The sequence below is a fragment of the Nerophis ophidion genome, linkage group LG26 (assembly GCF_033978795.1).
Source record: "Nerophis ophidion isolate RoL-2023_Sa linkage group LG26, RoL_Noph_v1.0, whole genome shotgun sequence".
In the NCBI taxonomy this organism is placed as follows: Eukaryota; Metazoa; Chordata; class Actinopteri; order Syngnathiformes; family Syngnathidae; genus Nerophis; species Nerophis ophidion.
This window is the reverse complement of record NC_084636.1, coordinates 18,102,035-18,125,101: the sequence shown is the minus strand read 5'-3', so window position 1 is coordinate 18,125,101 and position 23,067 is coordinate 18,102,035. Positions and strand designations below refer to the sequence as shown.

General features: G+C 39.1%; 1 protein-coding gene across 1 annotated transcript in view; it reads left to right on the top strand.

The window, feature by feature from the left end:
- Positions 1 to 22,546, top strand: part of lhx4 (LIM homeobox 4) — a 37,689-nt gene extending 15,143 nt beyond the window's left edge. The window contains exons 4-6 of the mRNA XM_061888291.1: positions 1,931 to 2,085; positions 2,181 to 2,352; positions 18,220 to 22,546. Coding sequence (XP_061744275.1) covers positions 1,931 to 2,085; positions 2,181 to 2,352; positions 18,220 to 18,611 — 719 coding nt within the window. The 3' untranslated portion in view covers positions 18,612 to 22,546. The remainder of the gene's footprint in view (positions 1 to 1,930; positions 2,086 to 2,180; positions 2,353 to 18,219) is intronic.
- The last annotated feature ends 521 nt before the right edge of the window (positions 22,547 to 23,067 follow it).

Genomic DNA, 23,067 nt, shown 5'->3' with positions numbered 1-23,067 from the left:
GGCTTTGCACACTCTTGGCATTCTCTCAGTGAGCTTCAAGCACACCTGTGAAGTGAAAACAAACCATTTCAGGTGACTACCTCTTGAAGCTCATCAAGAGAATGCCAAGAGTGTGCAAAGCAGTAATCAGAGCGACGGGTGGCTGTTTTGAAGAAAGTAGAATACAAAACATGTTTTCAGTTATTTCACCTTTTTTTGTTAAGTACATAACTCCACATGTGTTCATTCGTAGTTTTGATGCCTTCAGTGACAATGTATAATGTAAATAGTCATGAAAATACAGAAAACTCATTGTGTGTGTATATATGTATATATATATATATATATATATATATATATATATATATATACATATATATATATATATATATACATATATATATATATATATATATATATATATCTCACACATGGTCCTTTATCTTAACGGTGTCCAAATATTCGGGTCTTTTTTTAAAGTCAATTCAAATTACGCAAGCGAGTAATTTACTGTGATTAATCACATTTAATCTGCATTGAAAAGTGTGATTATAGTCTGACTTAAAAACAAAAATGACTCAAAGAAATTAATCACTCGATAGCCTTGATTTATTTATTGTAATGTTACAATACAGGGTCATCACCTGAATGTTTCTACAAAATGTTGTTGAACCATTTCGAGTGCGACTGTTTACATACAGTGGGGCAAAAAAGTATTTAGTCAGCCACCGATTGTGCAAGTTCTCCCACTTAAAATGATGACAGAGGTCTGTAATTTTCATCATAGGTAGACTTCAGACAGAATGTGAAAAAAAAAATCTAGGAATTCACATTGTAGGAATTTTTTAAATAATTTATTTTTAATTATGGTGGAAAATAAGTATTTGGTCAACCATTTAAAGCTCTAACTGATGAAAGGAGGTTTGGGCTCAAAATCTCACGATACATGGACCCAGCCTTCACAGTAGGTGTGGTGTTCTTGGGATGAAACTCAGTATTCTTCTTCCTCCAAACACGACGAGTTGAATTTATACCAAAATGGATACATGGATGATACAGCAGAGGGTTGGGAGAATGTCATGTGGTCAGATGAAACCAAAATAGAACTTTTTGGTATAAACTCAACTCGTCGTGTTTGAAGGAAGAAGAATACTGAGTTGCATCCCAAAAACACCATACCTACTGTGAAGCATGGGGGTGGAAACATCATGCTTTGGGGCTGTTTTTCTGCTAAGGGGACAGGACGATTGATCCGTCATGTATCGTGAGATTTCTGAGCCAAAACCTCCTTCCATCAGTGAGAGCTTTGAATGGTTGACCAAATACTTATTTTCCACCATAATTTACAAATAAATTCTTTAAAATTCCTACAATGTGAATTTCTGGATTTTTTTTCACATTCTGTCTCTCACAGTTGAAGTGTACCTATGATGAAAATTAAAGACCTCTGTCATCATTTTAAGTGGGAGAACTTGCACAATCGGTGGCTGACTAAATACTTTTTTGCCCCACTGTATATATATATATATATATATATATATATATATATATCTCACAGCAAATAACAAAAAAAAACAATCCAAAAAACATATAAGAGTGTAGTTCAAAATAAAGTGCATGGATGGGAAATAAGAGAAGGGTAGTGTGAAAAAGCACACACTGATATAAATGTCAATATGTTTGCCCTCATTGTGGATGTAAAGTGAAGCAACACTTCCTTGTGAGTGTGAGTGTGTGTGTGTGTGTGTGTGTGTGTGTGTGTGTGCGCGCTGCAGTCCCCAAGAGTGTGTTGTCCTGTCAGATTTATGTCCTAAGCAGCAGTGTGCGCCAAGACAGTGGCACAAGGACAATAATGCACAACAAGGTTCTCTCCATAGACCACAGTGTGTGCACCAGGCTCAACACGAAGGACAAAAACAATCCCTCATCTGCTTGTGCTTGGCTTTTTAAGATGATTCGGAGGCAGGGACCAAGCGACCGAGAACCACCATAACAGCCAAGCAGCTGGAGACCCTCAAAAGTGCCTACAAGAACTCCCCCAAGCCTGCGCGACACGTCAGGGAGCAGCTTTCATCTGAGACGGGGCTGGACATGAGAGTAGTGCAGGTGTGCATGACATCATCAATACTACTATCCTTCATTTGAATGCACTTTTATAAGAAACTATCACAAATCATCATGTATTCCCATTTATTTTTCAGGTGTGGTTCCAGAACCGCAGAGCAAAAGAAAAGCGTCTAAAAAAAGACGCTGGCCGCCATCGCTGGACTCAGTTCTATAAAAGTGTTAAACGCAGCCGAGGGGGGTCGAAGGTCGAGAAAGAGAGCTCGGCAGACGACGCAGGACTGAGTGACAGTGAACTCAGCTTCAGAGGTAACGACTGCTCCCCGGTCATCCTATAGTACAGACCAAAAGTCGTTTTCACTGAGGGCCATATTGCAGTTACGTTTGACCCCACAGTAAATACTATTATTACACTATTCTAATATATATATCTTTTTTTAAAACCAAAATGTAAAAAAACAATATCGTAAATTGCAATAATTTCACCTCAAAATTGAGTGTCTATTACTGTAAATGGAAAAATTGTACTGCGACTTTTATGGTAAAAAAAATAAAAAATAAAAATCCTGAATTTTACTGTAAAATTTACTTTTTTTTTTTTTTACTGTAAATAAAAAAAATGCAATTTTACAGTTAATTTTTAGCACCTGAGTTGCCAATTTGTTAAATGCGCTTTTCTACCTTCAAGGTGCTCAAATTGCTTTGACACAAGTTCCACATTCACCTATTCATTCACATGCACATTCACACACTGATGGTGGGAGCTGCCATGCAAGGCCCTAACCAGTAGGGGTGTGGGAAAAAATCGATTCGAATTTGAATCTCGATTCTCACGTCGTGCAATTCAGAATCGATTCTCATTTTAAAAAAATCTCTTTTTATTTTTTTTTCCAATTTTTATTTTTATTTTTTATTTTTTTATTAATCCAACAAAACAATACACAGCAATACCATAACAATGCAATTCAATTCCAAAACAAAACCTGACCCAGCAACACTCAGAACTGCAATAAGCAGAGCAATTGAGAAGACACACACAGGACACAGAACAAACCAAAAGTAGGGAAACAAAAATGAATGTTATCCACAACAGTATCAATATTAGTTATAATTTCAGCATAGCAGTGATTAAAAATCCTTCATTGACATCATCATTAGACATTTATAAAAATAAAAAAAGAACAATAGTGTCACAGTGGCTTAGACTTGCATCGCATCTCATAAACTTGACAAAACACTGTGTACAATATTTTCACAAAGATAAAATAAGTCATATTTTCTGTTCGTTTAATAGATAAAACAAATTTACATTATTGCAATCAGTTGATAAAACATTGTCCTTTACAATTATAAAAGCTTTTTACAAAAATCTTCTACTCTGCTAGCATGTCAGCAGACTGGGGTAGATCCTGCTGAATCCTATGTATTGAATGAATAGAGAATCATTTTAAAATCGGGGGAAAAAATCGTTTTTGAATCAAGAATTGTGTTGAATTGAAAAAAAAAATCGATTTTAAATTGTAAAAAAAATATGGTAAATTGCAATAATTTTACCTCAAAATTGAGGTGACATTTTTAACAAAAACTGCGGTTTTGTTAAAAAAAAATTAAATCCAAAATTTTACTGTAAAATTTACATTACTTTTTTTTACTGTAAATAAAAAAAATGCAATGTTACAGTTAATTTTTAGCACCTTTGCTGCCAGTTTGTTAAATGGTAAATGGGTTATACTTGTATAGTGCTTTTCTACCTTCAAGGTACTCAAAGCGCTTTGACACTATTTCCACATTCACACACACATTCACACACTGATGGCGGGAGCTGCCATGCAAGGCCCTAACCACGACCCATCAGGAGCAAGGGTGAAGTGTCTTGCTCAAGGACACAATGGACATGACAAGGTTTTTTTATACCAAAATGTAAAAAAAACTTGGTAAATTGCAATAATTTCACTTCCAAATTGAGTGTATATTACTGTAAATGTAAAAACTACTGCGGTTTTTGTTAAAAAAAAATTAAATCACGAATTTTACTGTAAAATATACATTACTTTTTTTTACTGTAAGAATAGATATCTGTGTTGGCCCTGCGATGAGGTGGCGACTTGTCCAGGGTGTACCCCGCCTTCCGCCCGATTGTAGCTGAGATAAGCGCCAGCGCCCCCCGCAACCCCAAAAGGGAATAAGCGGTAGAAAATGGATGGATGGATAAATAAAATGCAAATTTGCAGTTAATTTTTAGCACCTGAGCTGCCAGTTTGTTAAATGATAAATGGGTTATACTTGTATCGCGCTTTTCTACCTTCAGGGTACTCAAAGCACACACACACACACACACACACACACACACACACACACACACTGATGGCGGAAGCTGCCATGCAAGGCCCTAACCACGACCCATCAGGAGCAAGGGGGAAGTGTCTTGCTCAAGGACACAATGGACGTGACAGGTTTTTTTAAACCAAAATGTAAAAAAAAATGGTAAATTGCAATAATTTCACCTCAAAATGTAGTGTATATTACTGTAAATGTGAAAACAGTACTGTGTTTTTTGTTAAAAAAATTAAATCCCGAATTTTACTGCGGTTTTTGTAAAAAAAAAAAAAATCCCGAATTTTACTGTAAAATTTACATTACTTTTTTTACCTTGAAAAAAAAATGCAAATTTGCAGTTAATTTTTAGCACCTGTGCTGCCAGTTTGTTAAATGGTAAGTGGGTTATACTTGTATAGCGCTTTTCTACCTTCAAGGTACTCGAAGCGCTTGGACACTATTTCCACATTCACCCATTCACACACACACAGTCACACACACTGATGGCGGGAGCTGCCATGCAAGGCCCTAACCACGACCCATCAGGAGCAAGGGTGAAGTGTCTTGCTCAAAGACACAACGGACGTGACGAGGTTGGTAGAAGGTGGGGATTGAACCAGGAACTCTCAGGTTGCTGGTATGGCCCCTCTCCCAACTTCACCACGCTGTCCTCATAACTTTCATAAAGATAGTGAACGATAGTATAAAATTCCCCAGAAAATGCAGTTCCCCTTTAATGTGTCTGTACGACCCGAAGGTTAGGGACCACAGCCCTAAGTTATCCCAGCAGGATTCCTATTCTTTATTATTCCCACGATGCTGCAGCTCTCCATTAGTCGTCTGTGAGGCCTTCTTCACGCTTGCAAACATCTGTTAAAGGGGCTTTTATCAACTATCAAGCATGCATGAGGTTGTCTTACTCCTTGTCTTTGCTGTATTGCGATGCTCCTTGGCTGAAGCAAACTCCTTCAGTTTCTCTATCACCTCCATACATTGTCCGTGTTTCTCACAGAGGATGTAAGGCAAGGGTCTCAAATTTAATTTACCTGGGGGCCACTGGATGCAAAGTCTGAGTGAGGTTGGGCCGCAAGAAAATATTTCTTAAAAAAAGCTTTTTAAATGTATTTTTTATGTTCAACACAAAATCAAATCAAAATATAAATGTACAAAATGAGGGTTAAGAAATGTGAGGCAATGCAAATAAAAAATAAATAAAAATAAAAATAACAGTTTCAATTGGTCCAGGTTATCGGGGACTGTTATTACTGACAGACAGATGTTGCGGTGCGACTGCAGCCAGGCACGTTAGAAAACCTTCGTCTCCATGGCAATATCTCTGTCGCTTTCACTCATTTGCCGCTTTTCCACTAATGCAGGTGTAGGCAACTCAGAACATTCATAGAGCCATTTTGGACCCAAATAACAAAAATCGTCTGTCTGGAGCAAATGGGAGGGAGAAGGGTGGTGGAGGGGGTTCTCTGCTTGCATCACGCAAGTGACGTCAATGTTCGGCCCTCGAGAGCCACATACCACACCGTGATTGGTATATTCCTTCAGCTCCGCACGGAACACGGTCAAGCGCCATTCATACAAAACTAGCGGGCCACACTAACATTAAACTTTCATATGAAGGTGGGGGCCGCAAAATAACGTCTTGCCGGCCGCAATGGGCCCGCGTGTCTGAGACCCCTGATGTAAGGCATCTTGACAGCAGTGCCTCCTTTAGATGCTTTATCTTTCTTCTCAGCATCTGCACTTCCTGACGCAGCTTCTTTGAATCCCTTGCCGCCACCCTTGCCCTTTGGTGGCATTTTAAAGAAACGCACACCGGACTTTAAATGGCTGTGGAAAAGAAAAACAAAACTAGCATGGATTTAAGCTTGTGTAGTGGACCGGTGGTGACTGGTGGGCATGCTTGTTCGTTTGTTTGTTTTTTACAGCAAAATCAACAACTGTAGATTTTTTTGTGTATTACTGTAAATGCCAAAACGGCTCCACACTTTATAACAGTAAAACAAGTACTGTTTTTTTTCATTTAGAGAAAAATGCTGAAAAAAACACAGTAAATTTCACAATTTTTTATTAGGAATTGATCAAGGAGGTGACCCCAGGATGCAGAGACAGGAGGCAACGTTAAATTAAAAAAAGTGAAACAATTTAATGAGTCCAAAAAGTGATGGGGAAGAAGTGCACACCATGAATACAAAAACAGGTTCCTCAGTGGTCGGCAGGGGAAAAGGCCAGGGCGCAATGAGCACGGCAGAAAGTCCAACGAAGAATTCTGTTTGCCTCAGGGAGGCTAGAAAACAAACATAAAGAGGTGAGGGATTACAGGAATAAGGAGTGACAACGTACCAGGACTGACAAAGAGAAGCAGCACGTGGGAGGTTCAGGAGACAATAACCGGCAAGACAAAGCGGTCAGTGACAAGCTTAACTACTCCTAGGTTGAAATTGGTTGCATGTGTGCCTTAGTGTCCGCCCCTCGCTGGGGACTAATGAGCTGAAGGTAACAGACATCACAATAAAAAAGGAGAAGGTAGGGAAAATGATAAAACAACAATTTTATCATGAAATCTATTGCTACTTTTACATTTGATGGATAACTTGTTTTAAAATCATTGTATTATTATTTATTTCTATTTTATAAATGGTTTTGAATGTTTGATCATATATTTTTGCATAATTAGACAATATTTAAGTTAACATAATTTGCAATTACATGGAGTACATATATTTTTTTATCTCTCAAAATAGAAAGAAAGAATATGTTTAGCAAGAAAAGTTATATCATCAATCAATCAATTAATGTTTGTTTATATAGCCCTAAATCACAAGTATCTCAAAGGGCTGCAGAAGCCACAATGACATCCTCGGTCCAGATCCCACATAAGGGCAAGGAAAAACTTGGTGAGGACCGCAGATTTTTTTAGGGCTAAATAAAATGAAGTGGCAGGCCACATCTGGCCCCAGGGACTTGAGTTTAATACCTGTGCTATTGTACATTCAGTACTACACAGTATGTAGTACTACATAGTATGTACTGCATGTTTTATGCATGGTTTGCATACAAAACTTGAGATATTTGTATGCTTCCAACTTTGCGGAAACTGATTCGTATTTGTATGACAACATGACTGTTCCTATACTACATATAATATATATACGTAAGCAGGTCATAGATGTGCAAAAGTTTTTTTTAATTTTTCAATTCAAGTGTTTGCACTTGATTTGCTGATTAGCAAAATACAGAACTTTTTGACAATTTTACTAATCTTACCTGAGGTTTTATTAGCTTTCAGTTATTATTAAAATTATTAAACACATAAAGAAATACACGTATGTGTGTTGTGAATCTATCTTTTTAATTTTGAATTACACTAATGAAATACATTTACTTGTATTATTAACGATGGTAGGATTAATTCACCTGCACCTAAGTAAATAACATATATTATACATGTGTACTACTTTATTCAAAGGCTATTTATATATCATCCATCCATCCATTTTCTACTGCTTATCCCATTTGGGGTCGCAGGGGTGCTCAACTGCATTCGGGCGTAAGGCGGTGTACACCCTGGACAAGTCGCTACCTCACCGCAGGCCCTACATATATATATATATATTATAATTCTAATTAATATATAATTATACGTCTGCGATGAGGTGGCGACTTGTCCAGGGTGTACCCCGCCTTCCGCCCGAATGCAACTGAGATAGGCTCCAGCAACCCCCCGCTACCCCGAACGGGACAAGCGGTAGAAAATGGATGGATGGATATAATTATACGTATTATTTTATGTTTCAATGTGTTTTCTTTATTTTCATGACTATTAGTAGATTGTCACTGAAGGCATCAAAACTACGAATGGACACATGTGGAGTTATGTACTCAACAAAAAAAAAAAGGTGAAATAACTGAAAACATGTTTTATAATCTAGTTTTTTTTAAATAGCCAACCTTTGCTCTAATTACTGCTTTGCACACTTTTGGCATTCTCTTGATGAGCTTCAAGAGGTAGTCACCTAAAATGGTTTTCACTTCACAGATGTGCTCGAAGCTTATTTAAGAGAATGCCAAGAGTGTGCAAAGCAGTAATTAGAGAAAAAGGGTGGCTATTTTGAAGAAACTAGAATATAAAACATGTTTTCAGTTATTTGACCTTTTTTGTTAAGTACATAACTCCACATGTGTTCATTTATAGTTTTGATGCCTTCAGTGACAAATAAAGAAAACACAATAACATGAGAAGATGTGTCCAAACTTTTGGCCAGTACTGTATTTGTCTATCAAATACAATAAATAAAAGTCAACTAGGAATGCTACATTTTGATAAATAGACAAGTATAAAGAGATGAACAAAGTAAAGTAACTCAAATCACCCTCAGAAGTAAATAAGTGGGAACTGAGAGTTGCTTGCATACCAATATTGTGAACAAGTGTTATTTTATAAGTATTGCTGGAATTATTACGCTTACATTTGTTTTTGTATTGACTGTATTGTTCATATGTCGCAGTTATTGTCACTTTTACGCTTTATCATCACAAAAAAATACAAAAAAGCCAAAGAAAAACTAATAGTTAATTCTTTACTAATAGAGATCAGGGGTCTCCAACTTTCATCACCAAAATACCGCATTTTTTGGAGTACAATTCGCTCCGGAATATAAGTCGCACCTGCGGAAAATGCATAATGAAGAAGTAAAAAAACATTTATAAATCGCACTGGAGTATAAGTCGCATTTTTGGGGGAAATTTATTTGATAAAACCCAACACCAAGAATAGACATTTGAAAGGCAATTTAAAATAAATAAAGAATAGTGAACAACAGGCTGAATAAGTGTACGTTATATGACGCATAAATAACCAACTGAGAAGGTGCCTGATATGTTAACGTAACATATTATGGTAAGAGTCACTCAAATACTAACTATAACATATAGAACATGCTATACGTTTACCAAACAATCTGTCACTCCTAATCGATAAATCCCATGAAATCTTATACATCTAGTCTCTTACATGAATGAGTTAAATAATATTATTTGATATTTTACGGTATTGTGTTAATAATTTCACACATAAGTCGCTCCTGAGTATAAGTCGCACCCCCGGCCAAACTATGAAAAAAAACGGCGACTTATAGTCCGAAAAATACGGTAGTAAGAAGAGGGTTAAAATGAATTGATTTGACAAAGCAGATCTCCGTTCAAACAGTGCAGGTATTATTTTTATGCTTTGTTGTGGTGACCTGTAAATAAATGGAGGCATGATGCAGGAATATAACAGTTACACAAATAATAATAGGTCAAGCCAATATTCTTCAATGATCCGGTAGTGAGTTACAATAGAGCAGGCCTGGGGAATTATTTTGACTCGGGGGGCCAAATTTAGAGAAAAAAAAATGTGTCTGTGGGCCGGTATATCTATTTTTAGGAACACTAATACAAAACGTCACAATAATGTCTGATTGGATGCTAAAAACGTTATGACAGACCACCTTAAAAAACAGAATTGAAATTTAAATTTTTTTAATGAATGAGACACTAAGAATGTACATGAAATTGAAAAATTGGGGATTTACAATATTAACTATGAATGATAAAACACTGAATATTGACAACATATGAACGTCACACCCTCTCTTGATCGACATATTTTACAATCTAGCAAAACGTAACAAAAATGCAACAAACACAGCAAAATATGAATGCAAAGGGTAAAATAAAATAAACCCACCTATAATCTGATATATCTGATGTATCACTAAGCTTTAGAACTTTCCCTGTCAGTCCCTGACACCCACATTTCAGGCTCTGGAAACAATCTGTGGAAACGCTCCCCACCCACACTGCTTTGTGCCTTGCCATAGTAACTAATTAGATTACCATAGTAACTAGTATATCATGCAAAAGCGCAGATTCCAAGCATTGTAATACTTTGTGTAGTTCAAGACTCACGGCCATTTGAAGACATCACTGCACATCATAATGGCGGCTACAGTTTGCATCTTAAAGATCTAAAATAACTATTTGGGAATGCCTGATGGGCCAGATTGAAAAGCTTAACGGGCCTTTATTTGCCAAGGTCTGGCTTAAACTCTTAATATTTGTATAACGGAGTGTCGTAAAGGGGACTGTGGTATGGTTTGTTTTCCCGGAATGCAAAGGAACTGTCGTGAAGGTAAAGACATATTTAATTTTTTTACTCAAAAAGTACCAAACAAAAGGCGCTCAAAGCAGAGGCAAAACAACTTGACTAAGGAAACAAAAAAACAACCCGGAGGTGAGCGTGCCAAATGCACGTAAAAGCTGCAGACTGAGGACATGAAACATGAACCAAAAAAATTGTGGCTTGAAAACAAAAGTTACACATGGGCAGAAACTATGGACATGAAACAAAACTTACTTGGCAGGGCATGAACAGCAAACTCAGAGTACTGAGGATAGTCATAACCGGAGTGTAGAGTATGACGCCTGGCCGACTGACTGGCAACTACAAGCTTAAAAAATACAGACCTGATTAGTAACAGGTGTGTGAATCCGAACACATGACAGGTGAAACTAATGGTTGTCATGGTGACAAAACAAGAGTGCACAAAGAGTCAAAAAAACAACACAACATAACCAAACAAAACATGATCACAATGACATGACACGCCTGGCAACTACAAGCTTAAATAATACAGACATGATTAGCAACAGGTGCGTGAATCCGAACACATGACTGGTGAAACTAATAGATGTCATGGTGACAAAACAAGAGTGCACAAAGAGTCCAAAAACCAACAGAACATAACCAAACAAAACATGATCTCAAAGACATGACACTGAGGGACATGCAGTCGGTGTAAACAGGAGGGGCGGAGCCTCATTTATCATGGTAAAATATAAAATAATGTAATAATAATATTCAACTGTGTTATAAATATAAAGACACTGCGATGAGGTGGTGACTTGTCCTGGGTGTACCCCGCCTTCCGCCCGATTGTAGCTGAGATAGGCAGCAGAGCCCCCCGTAACCCCAAAGGGAATAAGCGATAGAAAATGGATGGAATATAAAGACAGCACAGTGGAGCAGGGGTTAGTGCGTCTGCCTCACAATAAGAAGGTCCTGAGTAGTCCTGGGTTCAATCCCGGGCTCGGGATCTTTCTGTGTGGAGTTTGCATGTCTTTATTATTATTTTCAACACAAAATCAAATCAAAATATCAATGAAACAAAATCAATCAATCAATCAATGTTTACTGATATAGCCCTAAATCACTAGTGTCTCAAAGGGCTGCACAAACCACTACGACATCCTCGGTAGGCCCACATAAGGGCAAGGAAAACTCACACCCAGTAGGACATCGTTGACAATAATGACCCAGTGGGACGTCGGTGACAATGATGACTATGAGAACCTTAGAGAGGAGGAAAGCAATGGATGTCGAGCGGGTCTAACATGATACTGTGAAAGTTCAATCCATAATGAATCCAACACAGTCGCGAGAGTCCAGTCCAAAGCGGATCCAACACAGCAGCGAGAGTCCCGTTCACAGCGGAGCCAGCAGGAAACCATCCCAAGCGGAGGCGTATTAAGTAAATAAATAAGTCATAGGTAATAACAATAATAATTCCATTTCTCCAGTCAGCAACAAAGTATACACATACTTACTTGGGGCGGTATAGCTCGATTGGTAGATCGACCGTGCCAGCAACTTGAGGGTTCCAGGTTCGATCCCCGCTTCCGCCATCCTAGTTACTGCCGTTGTGTCCTTGGGCAAGACACTTTACCCACCTGCTCCCAGTGCCACTCACACTGCTTTAAATGGAACTTAAATATTGGGTTTCACTATGTAAAGCGCTTTGAGTCACTAGAGAAAAGCGCTATATAAATATAATTCACTTCACTTACTGTAATGTTATGAGCTAGGGAATATAAGAACTACACTACCCAGCATGCAACAGTTGTGACGAGCATGCGCGGTAGCCCCGGTGAAGCTTGTATGTCACCATGTCGGCAGCTAGAATGTTCTTATGAGTACTCTATAGAGTTTACAGTTACGGTAGCACAATTAGCCCCGAACGGGCTAACATCATGACTAACGTGTTACGCATCCGATTCGCCCAGCGACTCTCTGTTGAAGTGTCAGCGCTGGGGTCCGGTGCACCACAATTTTGCGCTCGGTCCTTCGGCGGAGTGCTTCGGAAGCTGCCGGGCCGCTCGTCTCCCCGGTCTACAGCGGCGCCGGAGGAGAGAGACAGTGACAGAGAGAGCTTGAGAGAGAGCACTGCAAAAAGTCAGTGTTCAAAAACAAGAAAAACAAATACAGAAATTAAGGATATATTACTTGAACTAAGCAAAATTATCTGCCAATAGAACAAGAAAATGTGGCTTGTCTAGACTTTCCAAAACAAGTAACCTCAATGAACCCAAAAATACCTTAAAATAAGTATTTTATCACTAATAACTGTACTACTATATGAGTACGTATTTTTGTATTGTTTCATTGAAAATAAAACAGCAAAGTCCATTTGGCTGTCATCTGTTTTAATATGAGACACAATTGTGTCAAAGTCATGATTTTTTTTTTCATGTTTGAAATAAGAAATGATTACTTTAAAAAAGTGGTTTTATACTTGTGAGTGTTGATGACACAGCTTTGCAACAGTTGATATTATAGTTTCAAGCATTTTTTAAGTCATCAATTCTCAGCAACAATCTGTAATATCTTACTGAGATCATTTAGGACCAAAACCCTTAAAACAAGTAAAACACTCTAACATAAAATCTTATGTATGGCCGCGTAAGTCCCGGGATGTCCAAAATGTCCAGAATGCGCCCAGCAAAGTCCCACGGGAAGGCGGGGAGAAGAGTGAGAAAAGTCGGTAAAATGTTCAGAAATCCCACCCGGGTTCGAGTAGGATTCGAACCTGGGTAGGTATATAGAAAATTTTGGGGACTTTTGCCGACTTTTCTAACTTTTCTCTCCCACTTCCCGTGGGACTTTGCTGGGTGCGTTTTGGACATTTTTTGCATCCCGGGACTTGACCCGTGAGACTGGAACCTAGGGAGATATTTTAGACACAATTGGGACTTTTGAACATTTTGGCCGCCTTTTCTCCTCTTCTTCTCCGCTTTCCTGTGCACCATTGCTGGGTGTGTTTCGGACATTTGAACAAAAATAGTTTCAAGCATGTTTTACTCAATATACAGTAGGTCATAAAATGTCGACAACAAGCTGTAATATCTTACTGAGATCATTTAGCACCAAAACACTTAAAACAAGTAAACAAGTAAAACCCTAACATAAAATCTGCTTAGTGAGAAGAATTATCTTATCAGACAGAAAATAAGCAAATATCACCCTTATTTGAGATATTTAATCTTACTTAGATTTCAGTTTTTGCAGTGAGAGAGCGAGCAGGCGGGCGAGCAAGGGAGGAAGAGCGCGTGCGGGTCTCGTGGAAAAGCGGCAAAATGTTCCTCTGCTTGCTTCACGCAAGTGACGTCAAAGTTCGGCCCTCGAGAGCCACATACCACACCGTGATTGGTAGATTCCTTCAGCTCCGCACACAACGCTGTCAAGCGCCACACTGCAAAAACTGAAATCTAAGTAAGATTAAAATATCTCAAATAAGGGTGATAATTGCTTATTTTCTATCTGATAAGATAATTTTTCTCACCAAGCAGATGTTATGTTAGTGTTTTTTGTTTTAAGGGTAAGATATTACAGCTTGTTGCTGAGATTTTATGACCTATGTTGAGTAAAACATGCTTGGCACTAGAATATCAACTGTTGCAAAGCTGTGTCATCAACACTGACAATAATAAAAACAACTTTTTTAAAGTAATAATTTCTTATTTACAACTATGTTAAAAAAAAAAAAAGTCATGACTTTGACACAATTGTGTCTCATAATTAAAACAGATGACAGCCAAATGGAATTTTATGTTTTATTTTCAATGAAACAATAGAAAATACGTACTCATATAGTAGTACAGTTGTTATACTTATTTTGAGGGATTTTTGGGTTCATTGAGGTTAGCTAATTTTACTTGTTTTGGAAAGTCTTGACAAGCCATTTTTTCTTGTTCATTGGCAGATAATTTTGCTTAGTTCAAATTAAATACCCCTAATTTTTGTATATTTTTTTTCTTGTTTCTGAACACTGACTTTTTGCAATGCATTCATATAAAACTCACGGGCCGCACTAACATTTAACTTTCATATTAAGGGGGGGTCCGCAGAATAACATCTCGCGGGCCTCAATTGGCCCGTGGGCCACGTGTCTGAGACCCCTGCTGTAAATAGAGAAAGAGATGCTGTAATCTAGAGCTGGGCAAACATTTTGACGCGGAGGCCACATTGAAAGAAGAAATGTGTCTGGGGGCCAATTAGTATGTGTGTATTAATGATATATACAGATTTAGCTGTAAAAAAATCAGCGATCATTTCTTTTACTTAACAAAAGAGGAGAAATATAATGTTATTTATAATGTAATTTACAACATTTGTACGCATGTACAACACTTAAAACCTTCAGTATATCAGTATATGGAATTAAATGATGGAATGGATTAAGCAAAGAAATCAAACAATGTACTAATATAATCCATTTCAAGAAACTCTTCAAACTTATAGTGTTTACTGTCAGGACTAGGACTATGGAGCGGTTTGTTTTCCCAGAATGAAAAGTGGATGGACTGGACAAGGCGTGAAGGCAATGACATGATTTAATTGATCTATCAAAAGAACAAACCAAAAGCGCGCACCAGGCGGAGACGCGAACTTCTCTGTTTCGTTCCAATTTTAATATGTGTGTTACCGAAGTAACGCAAACTTAGCTAGGAACAAAAAACGTATACACATAGCCTGAACTATGGACATGAAAAAGTAAAAAAAAACAACAGAGCAATGACATGAGCACTATGGCATGCACCGCGTAATCATTCGATTATCAGGTGTAATGTGGCCAGGCTGACTACCTGGCAACTACAGGCTTAAATAGTTGTGTCATGATTGATAACAGGTGCGAGTGTCCGAACACCAGCAGCAGGTTAAAATCATGCTACCATGGCTACCAAAACAAACAAGGGTGCATCAAAAAACAGGAACTAATGGAGTCAAAAACAAACGGAACATGATCACAAGATATGACATTTTGGATGGTTAGTCCATGATAAACATTCTGAATTAATTCCGACCATCCATTCATTTTTTAGATAATCTTACTTATCTCACCATATTAAATATAACTTACTTCACTTCATGTATTTTTAACGTTATTACTTATGGATATTTTGAATAAATTGAGAACAGGAAGTGAACAAAAGTTTTAGTTTTAACTGCTATGTAAAAGAAAAGGGGTAGGATTGAATAACCTCTGCTTCTTCCTACTGTCATGTCTTTGTGATCATGTTTTCTTTATTTGTTAGATTACTGCAAGACTCCATCAGTTCCTGTTTTTTCACTCCATTGTTTTGTTTCCATGCCTACCAATCAGTTCACCTGTCCTCACGACTCACACACCTGATCCATTTGAACTCACGCACCTGTTTTCAAGCGCCACAGCACTATTTAAGCCTGTAGTTGCCAGACAGTCAGCCTGGCGACATCACCTCCTACACACCCATGCCGATGATCCATGCTCTTTCTCAGTCACAGGAAGTGTTTTTGTTTTTGTTGTCCATAGTTTTGCCTTAGTGCAAGTTTTAGTTTTCATAGCCAAGTTTTTGTACCTCCTCTGCGAGCGCCTTTCATTTGTTCCTTTTTTTTGAGATAAGATTAAAATATGTCATTACCTTCACGTCGTGTCCGGTTCAGTCGCTTTGCACCACGGGAAAACAAACCACACCATAGTGTAAGTCATGACACCTACTCCTTTTTGAACATGTTGAATAGAGCAGTGTTTTTGAACCACTGTGCCGTGAGACGCAGTCTGGTGTGCCATGGGACACAATCCGGTGTGCCGTGGGAGATTATCTAGTTTCACCTATTTGGGTTAAAAATATTTTTGGAGACCATTAATTATAGTCTGCAATTGATGTCCTGTCTAGAGCTCGGGAGAGTAACCGTGTATCAGTAGGTGGCAGCAGGTAGATAATTGCTTTGTAGATGTCAGAAACAGTGGGAGGCAGCGTGCAGCTAAAAAGGTGTCTTATGCTTAAAGCAAAAATAAGCAAAAGGCATTGAAGCTTAGGGAAGAATATGAAGAACGAAATTAAGAATGAACTGGCTACAAAGTAAACAAAAACAGAATGATGGACAACAGCAAAGACTTACTGTGGAGCAAAGATGGCGTCCACAATGTACATCCGAACATGACCTGACAATGAACAATGTCCCCACAAAGAAGGATTAAAAACAATAAAATATTCTCAATTACTAAAATAAAGTAGGTGCGGGAAATATTGCTAAAGGAAGACATGAAACTGCTACAGGAAAATACCAAAAAAATAGAAAAAGCCACCAAAATAGGAGCACAAGACAAAAACTAAAACACTACACAAAGGAAAACAGCAAACAACTCCAAATAAGTCACGGCGTGATGTGGCAGGTGGTAACAGTCCACCTACTTTGAGACAAGAGCTATATTAATGCACGGTTGGTTATGGTTTAAAGCAGTGGTTCCCAAAGTGGGCGGTACAGCCCCCCTGGGGGCGGTGGAAAGATCTGGGGGGACGGTGAGGAAGAAGGGGGCGGTAGGGGGGCGGCAGTCCGAAGTCGAAGTCAGAAGTTCGAACGTTTGTTTGACGATTTGTACACAACATGTGCAGCAGGACGAGTCAGTGGACGACGCATCAGGGTCCGGTTACCACACGCCAAGTTACAGTTATTCAAACGAAACATAGCTCGCCATGCACTCTACCAGTTCCCAAGCCTCTCTGAATTGGATAAGGAAAAAGGCATACCAGACGATGACCTTCAAGTGTATTGTACACACCTGGATGAACTGCACAGAGACATGTCTGAGAGATTTGAGGACATTTTATTGCTTGAAATACCAGACTGGGTGATCAATCCATTCCTAAATGTCGACGGTGAAGAAACTGGAGTAGCAGAGGAAGAACTGATTTCAATTCAAAATGACATTGAGCTAAGGCCAAAGTTCAAAAAGTAATATCAAGATTTTTGGTTACAAAAAAAAATCTCTGACTGCTATCAAGTGCTGTGGAACAAGGTCAAGATGTATTTTATTGCCTTCCCAACATCAAATTTAGTAGAACGGGGCTTCAGTGCAGTCGCCTTGCTTCTTTCCAAGCAAAGAAACCGACTGAAAATTACTGACCGCGGGGATCTACGACTTCTTCTTAGTGAGTTCCAGCCTGATGTTGAGAAGCTTATGTCCCTGCACCAAGCACATCCATCCCATTAATATTAAGTGTGAGACAATGAAGGTTACTGGTGGAATGTTTATTTACCATTCTATGTTGCTGAAACAGTTAAAACTGCTAAAAAAATTAATTGGTTTACTAAATTGGGTTTTATTTGTGAAATACACATTTGTGTTTAACCTTTCTCTTTTCAAATCGCAGCATACCAAATATCAAGAAAGAGGTGTTTGTTTCCATATGTGTCTGTGGGGGGGGTGCTAGGAATTCACTGGGGAGCCAAGGGGGCGCCAGCCTGCAAAAGTTTGGGAACCATTGGTTTAAAGTCATCCAACAATTGCGACAACGACTTTTTACTTTCAACTGAGTTTCGTTTTTTAATGATTTCTGCTGGTGGTGTGCCTCCGGATTTTTTCAACGCAAAAAATGTGCCTTGGCTCAAAAAAGGTTGAAAAACACCGGAATAGAGAAACCGGAACTTGTTGTACGCATGCATGTTCCAAATAAACGCAGACTCAAGCCAACTCTCCCCTGCAGATGACCAGGTGCTGTCAGACCTGGGCCACGCCAACGGCCTCTACGGGAGCGTGGGCGACATAACAAACAGCGCGGTCCTGAACGGCGGCTTCTCGTCGGTGGACGCGGCGGGGCAGCCGTACCACGACATCCGCGCCGGAAGCCCCTACGGCCTCCCGCAGTCGCCCTCCTCCATCGCCTCCCTGCCGGGTCACACCCCTCTACTCAACAACCTGGCGTTCAGCATGGACAGTCTGGGAGCACAGGGCGGAGCGGGCGGCGTTGGACAGGCCCTGAGGGCCATGGCGGGGGGGCCCGCCTCAGACCTCTCAACGGGCAGCAGTACGGGATACCCCGACTTCCCCACAAGCCCTGCGTCCTGGCTCGACGAGATGGACCATTCCCAGTTCTGAACCACTGGGAGGAAAAAACACACACACACACATACACACACACACACATCTTTTTACACGTTTCTATTTGTGATGAAGAGGAAACAGCTGCTTAAGGAACCCCGACGAGTGCACCGTACCAACTTCACCCTCGTTCTCAACAACGTGAGGGGCTCAAGTGTCGATCCGGAGGCGCCTTGCATGCTTCTGAGCGATCATGACGAGCCTTTTTTTTTTTTAACGTTGACCACGCACTTTACTCTCCTCGCCCACTTGCTGCACACCGGGACACAAAGGCAGAATTAGACAAGCGGAAGAAAAACGGAGACGTACGCACAAGGCTGGGACAGTGTTGCATTGGGAGAGAATTTTACAAAAAGTCTGGCACAAGCGTTTAGTTAAAGAAAAAAAAAACAACAAAAAAAACAGACGTTTTTTTTTTTCTATGGGGAAAGTCCATGTTTCGCTCGTCCATGAGTGCTGATGTTTTTATTCTGTGTTTATGGGTGCTTGGCTTCATGTGTAACGCGTCAGTATTTCATTATCGCTGTCCACAGGCCAAATTATTTATTTGAAGTATTTATTCTCATAAAACGCACAGACAAAAAATGGCGATAACGTGCAAGTCTTTTTTTTTTTTTACAAATGAAAATCATTCACCTTGATATTGCTCTGGGATGTATTAAGCGGCATTCTACAAACCCCGTTTCCATATGAGTTGGGAAATTGTGTTAAATGTAAATATAAACGGAATACAATGATTTGCAAGTAATTTTCATCCCATATTCAACATATTTGAAGTTCAAACTGATAAACATTTTTTATTTTGCAAATAATCAGTAACTTTGGAATTTGATGCCAGCAACACGTGACAAAGAAGTTGGGAAAGGTGGCAATAAATACTGATAAAGTTGAGGAATGCTCATCAAACACTTATTTGGAACATCCCACAGGTGTGACGTCACAAAAAAATGCTCAGTCTTTCACAAGAAAGGATGGGGCGAGGTACATCCCTTTGTCCACAACTGCGTGAGCAAATAGTCAAACAGTTTAAGAACAGTCTGGACCCCCTCTCCAGGGGCCCAGGCTTAGACCAATTTTATTTTATTTTGTTTTAATGTATTTTAATCTTTTATTTTTTTCTCCCATTCACCCCCACTTTTTTACCTGTATCTCACCTTTTTGGTGAGGGGCGCTGGAAGCCAGCAGACCCGTCAGCGATCCTGTTCTGTCTCCCTGTAATGTTTGTCTGATCTTGAATGGGATTGTGCTGAAAATGTTTTTTTCCTGAAGGAATAAAAAAAGTACTATCTAATCTAATCTAATTTAACAACGTTTCTCAAAGTGCAATTGCAAAAAATTTAGGGTTTTCAACATCTGCGGTCCATAATATCATCAAAAGGTTCAGAGAATCTGGAGGAATCACTCCACGTAAGCGGCATGGTGATGTAACACAGTGGTGAACATGCCCTTTCCCAACTACTTTGGCACGTGTTGCAGCCATGAAATTCTAAGTTAATTATTTTCTGAAAAAAAAGTTTATGAGTTTGAACATCAAATATCTTGTCTTTGTAGTGCATTCAATTGAATATGGGTTGAAAAGGATTTGCAAATCATTGTATTCCGTTTATATTTACATCTAACACAATTTCCCAACTCAAATGGAAACGGGGTTTGTACGATAGGGATGGCCATTTTGACTAAATCTGCTTTTAAAAAGTTAAAGTACCACTGATAGTCACACACACACACAAGGTGTGGTGGAATCACCCTCTGCATTTGACCCATCCCCTTGTGCCACCCCCTGGGAAGTGAGGGGAGCAGTGAGCAGCAGCGATGGCCACGCTTGGGAGTCATTTTGGTGATTTAAACCCCCAATACCAATGGTCCGCGGGCCAAAAAGAGCGATTTTAAGTAATACAGCAACACCATGAGTGGGGAGTTTAGCCCCATGTTACCACATTCATAAATATAGCAATTACTTGACAGACCATCAAGGATTGAATTGAAAGAGGTCAATATGAATTTGTACAGTATTAAATTTGGCAAGACACCCTCAAAATGACTCAGTAGGCCAGATTTAGACCTCTTACCTGGTTGTTTCCCAGGAACAGAGTGATTACACTGACGGTGTTGCTCAGACAAAACAGTATTCATGGTGACGCATAACATGAAAACCTCAAAAGTTCTCATTTTAATTAAAAGGTCTCTGCCTTTGTGTGGTTCTCCCCCGTCTGATCCGAGGGCTTCTCTGGGTAATCTACTCAGTGAAGCAGAGCTCTATCTGCGTTATCTGCAGTATCAACCTACTTACTGGGAGGCCAGATGTGTGGTCAGCCTGTTGTCTAACCGGCCGGCCTCCGTGTCAGAGGGATCAGCACAGGCTGGTGCATCACAGACACCTTTCGCTTCACTCCGGGGCTTCCTTTTTGTAAGGTTTTGGATCAAATGTAAAGTATGGCAATCATCATCGAGATAGGAGCTACGGGTTGTGTGAATGCTGGGAGAAAAGCACTGCACACTAATGATGCTGTGCAACAATCTACAGTTTGGGTCCGTGCACCGTACATTTTATTTCCAATTTTGAAACGCAAATAAAAAAAAGGGCTGTTTTTCGACTTTTACTATATATATATATATATATATATATATATATATATATATATATATACAAACCCTGTTTCCATATGAGTAGGGTAATTGTGTTAGATGTAGATATAAACTGAATACAATGATTTGCAAATCCTTTTCAACCCATACTCCCTTTTCTTTTAACAACACTCAATAAATGTTTGGGAACTGAGGAAACTAATTGTTGAAGCTTTGAAAGTGGAATTCTTTCCCATTCTTGTTTTATGTAGAGCTTAAGTCGTTCAACAGTCCGGGTTCTTGCTGTCGTATTTTACGCTTGGGAGACAAGTCTGGACTGCAGGCGGGCCAGGAAAGTACCCGCACTCTTATACTACGAAGCCACGCTGTTGTAACACGTGGCTTGGCATTGTCTTGCTGAAATAGGCAGGGGTGTCCATGATAACGTTGCTTGGATGACAACATGTCTTGTTCCAAAACCTGTATGGACCAGTTAAGCATTAATGGTGCCTTCACAGATGTGTAAGTTACCCATGCCTTGGGCACTAATACACCCCCATACCATCACAGATGCTGGCTTTTGAACTTTGCGCCTATAACAATCCGGATGGTTATTTTCCTCTTTGTTCCAGAGGACACCACATCCACAGTTTCAGAATATAATTTGAAATGTGGACTCGTCAAACCACAGAACACTTTTCCACTTTGCTTCAGTCCATCTTAGGCGAGCTCGGGCCCAGCCAAGCCGGCGGCGTTCCTGAGTGTTGTTGATTAATGGGTTTTGCTTTGCATAGCAGAGTTTTAAGTTGCACTTACAGATGTAACGACCAATTGTAGTTACTGACAGCGGTTTTATGAATTATTCCTGAGCCCATGTGGTGATATCCTTTACACACTGATGTCGGTTTTTGATGCAGTACCGCCTGAGGGGTCACAAGTCCGTAATATCATTGCTTATGTTCAGTGAGTTCTCCAGATTCTCTGAACCTTTGATGATTTTACGGACAGAAAAGGTAAAATCCCTAAATTCCTTGCAATAGCTCGTTGAGAAATGTTGTTCTAAAACGGTTCGTCAATTTGCTTACAAATTGGTGACCCTCGCCCCATCCTTGTTTGTGAAGGACTTAGCATTTCATGGAAGCTGCTTTTAAACCCAATCATGGCACCCACCTGTTCCCAATTAGCCTGCACACCTGTGGGATGTTCCAAATAAGTGTTTGATGAGCATTTTTCAACTTCATCAGTATTTATTGCCACCTTTCCCAACTTCTTTGTCACGTGTTGCTGGCATCAAATTCTAAAGTTAATGATTATTTGGAAAAAAAAAAAAAAAGTTTATCAATTTGAACATCAAATATGCTGTATATACACGAATACATATATACGTATGTATATATATATATATATATATATACGTATACATATATACACGTATGTATGTATATATATATATATATATATATATATATATATATACGTATGTGTGTGTATATATACACATACCATGGTTTATCCGTTATACAGTGCTCAATACCAAGGTAGAGCGGAATAAACTCCCCTGAAGAGCAGGGAAACCTGTGAAGATGAAATAGCCTCCGTGTTTTTTCTTGGCCTAACGTGTGTGTATGTATATATATATATATATATATATATATATATATATATATATATATATATATATATATAAATATATATATATATATATATGTATATATATATATATATATATATATATATATATTTATATATATATATATATATACATAGCTTAGTGGCATTGTAATTAGAGTGTCCGCCGAGTCATACCAATGACGATAAAAAATCACCTAAATGAGCCACCGCTGCTGCTTACTGCTCCCCTCACCTCCCAGGTGGTGAATATGGGGAT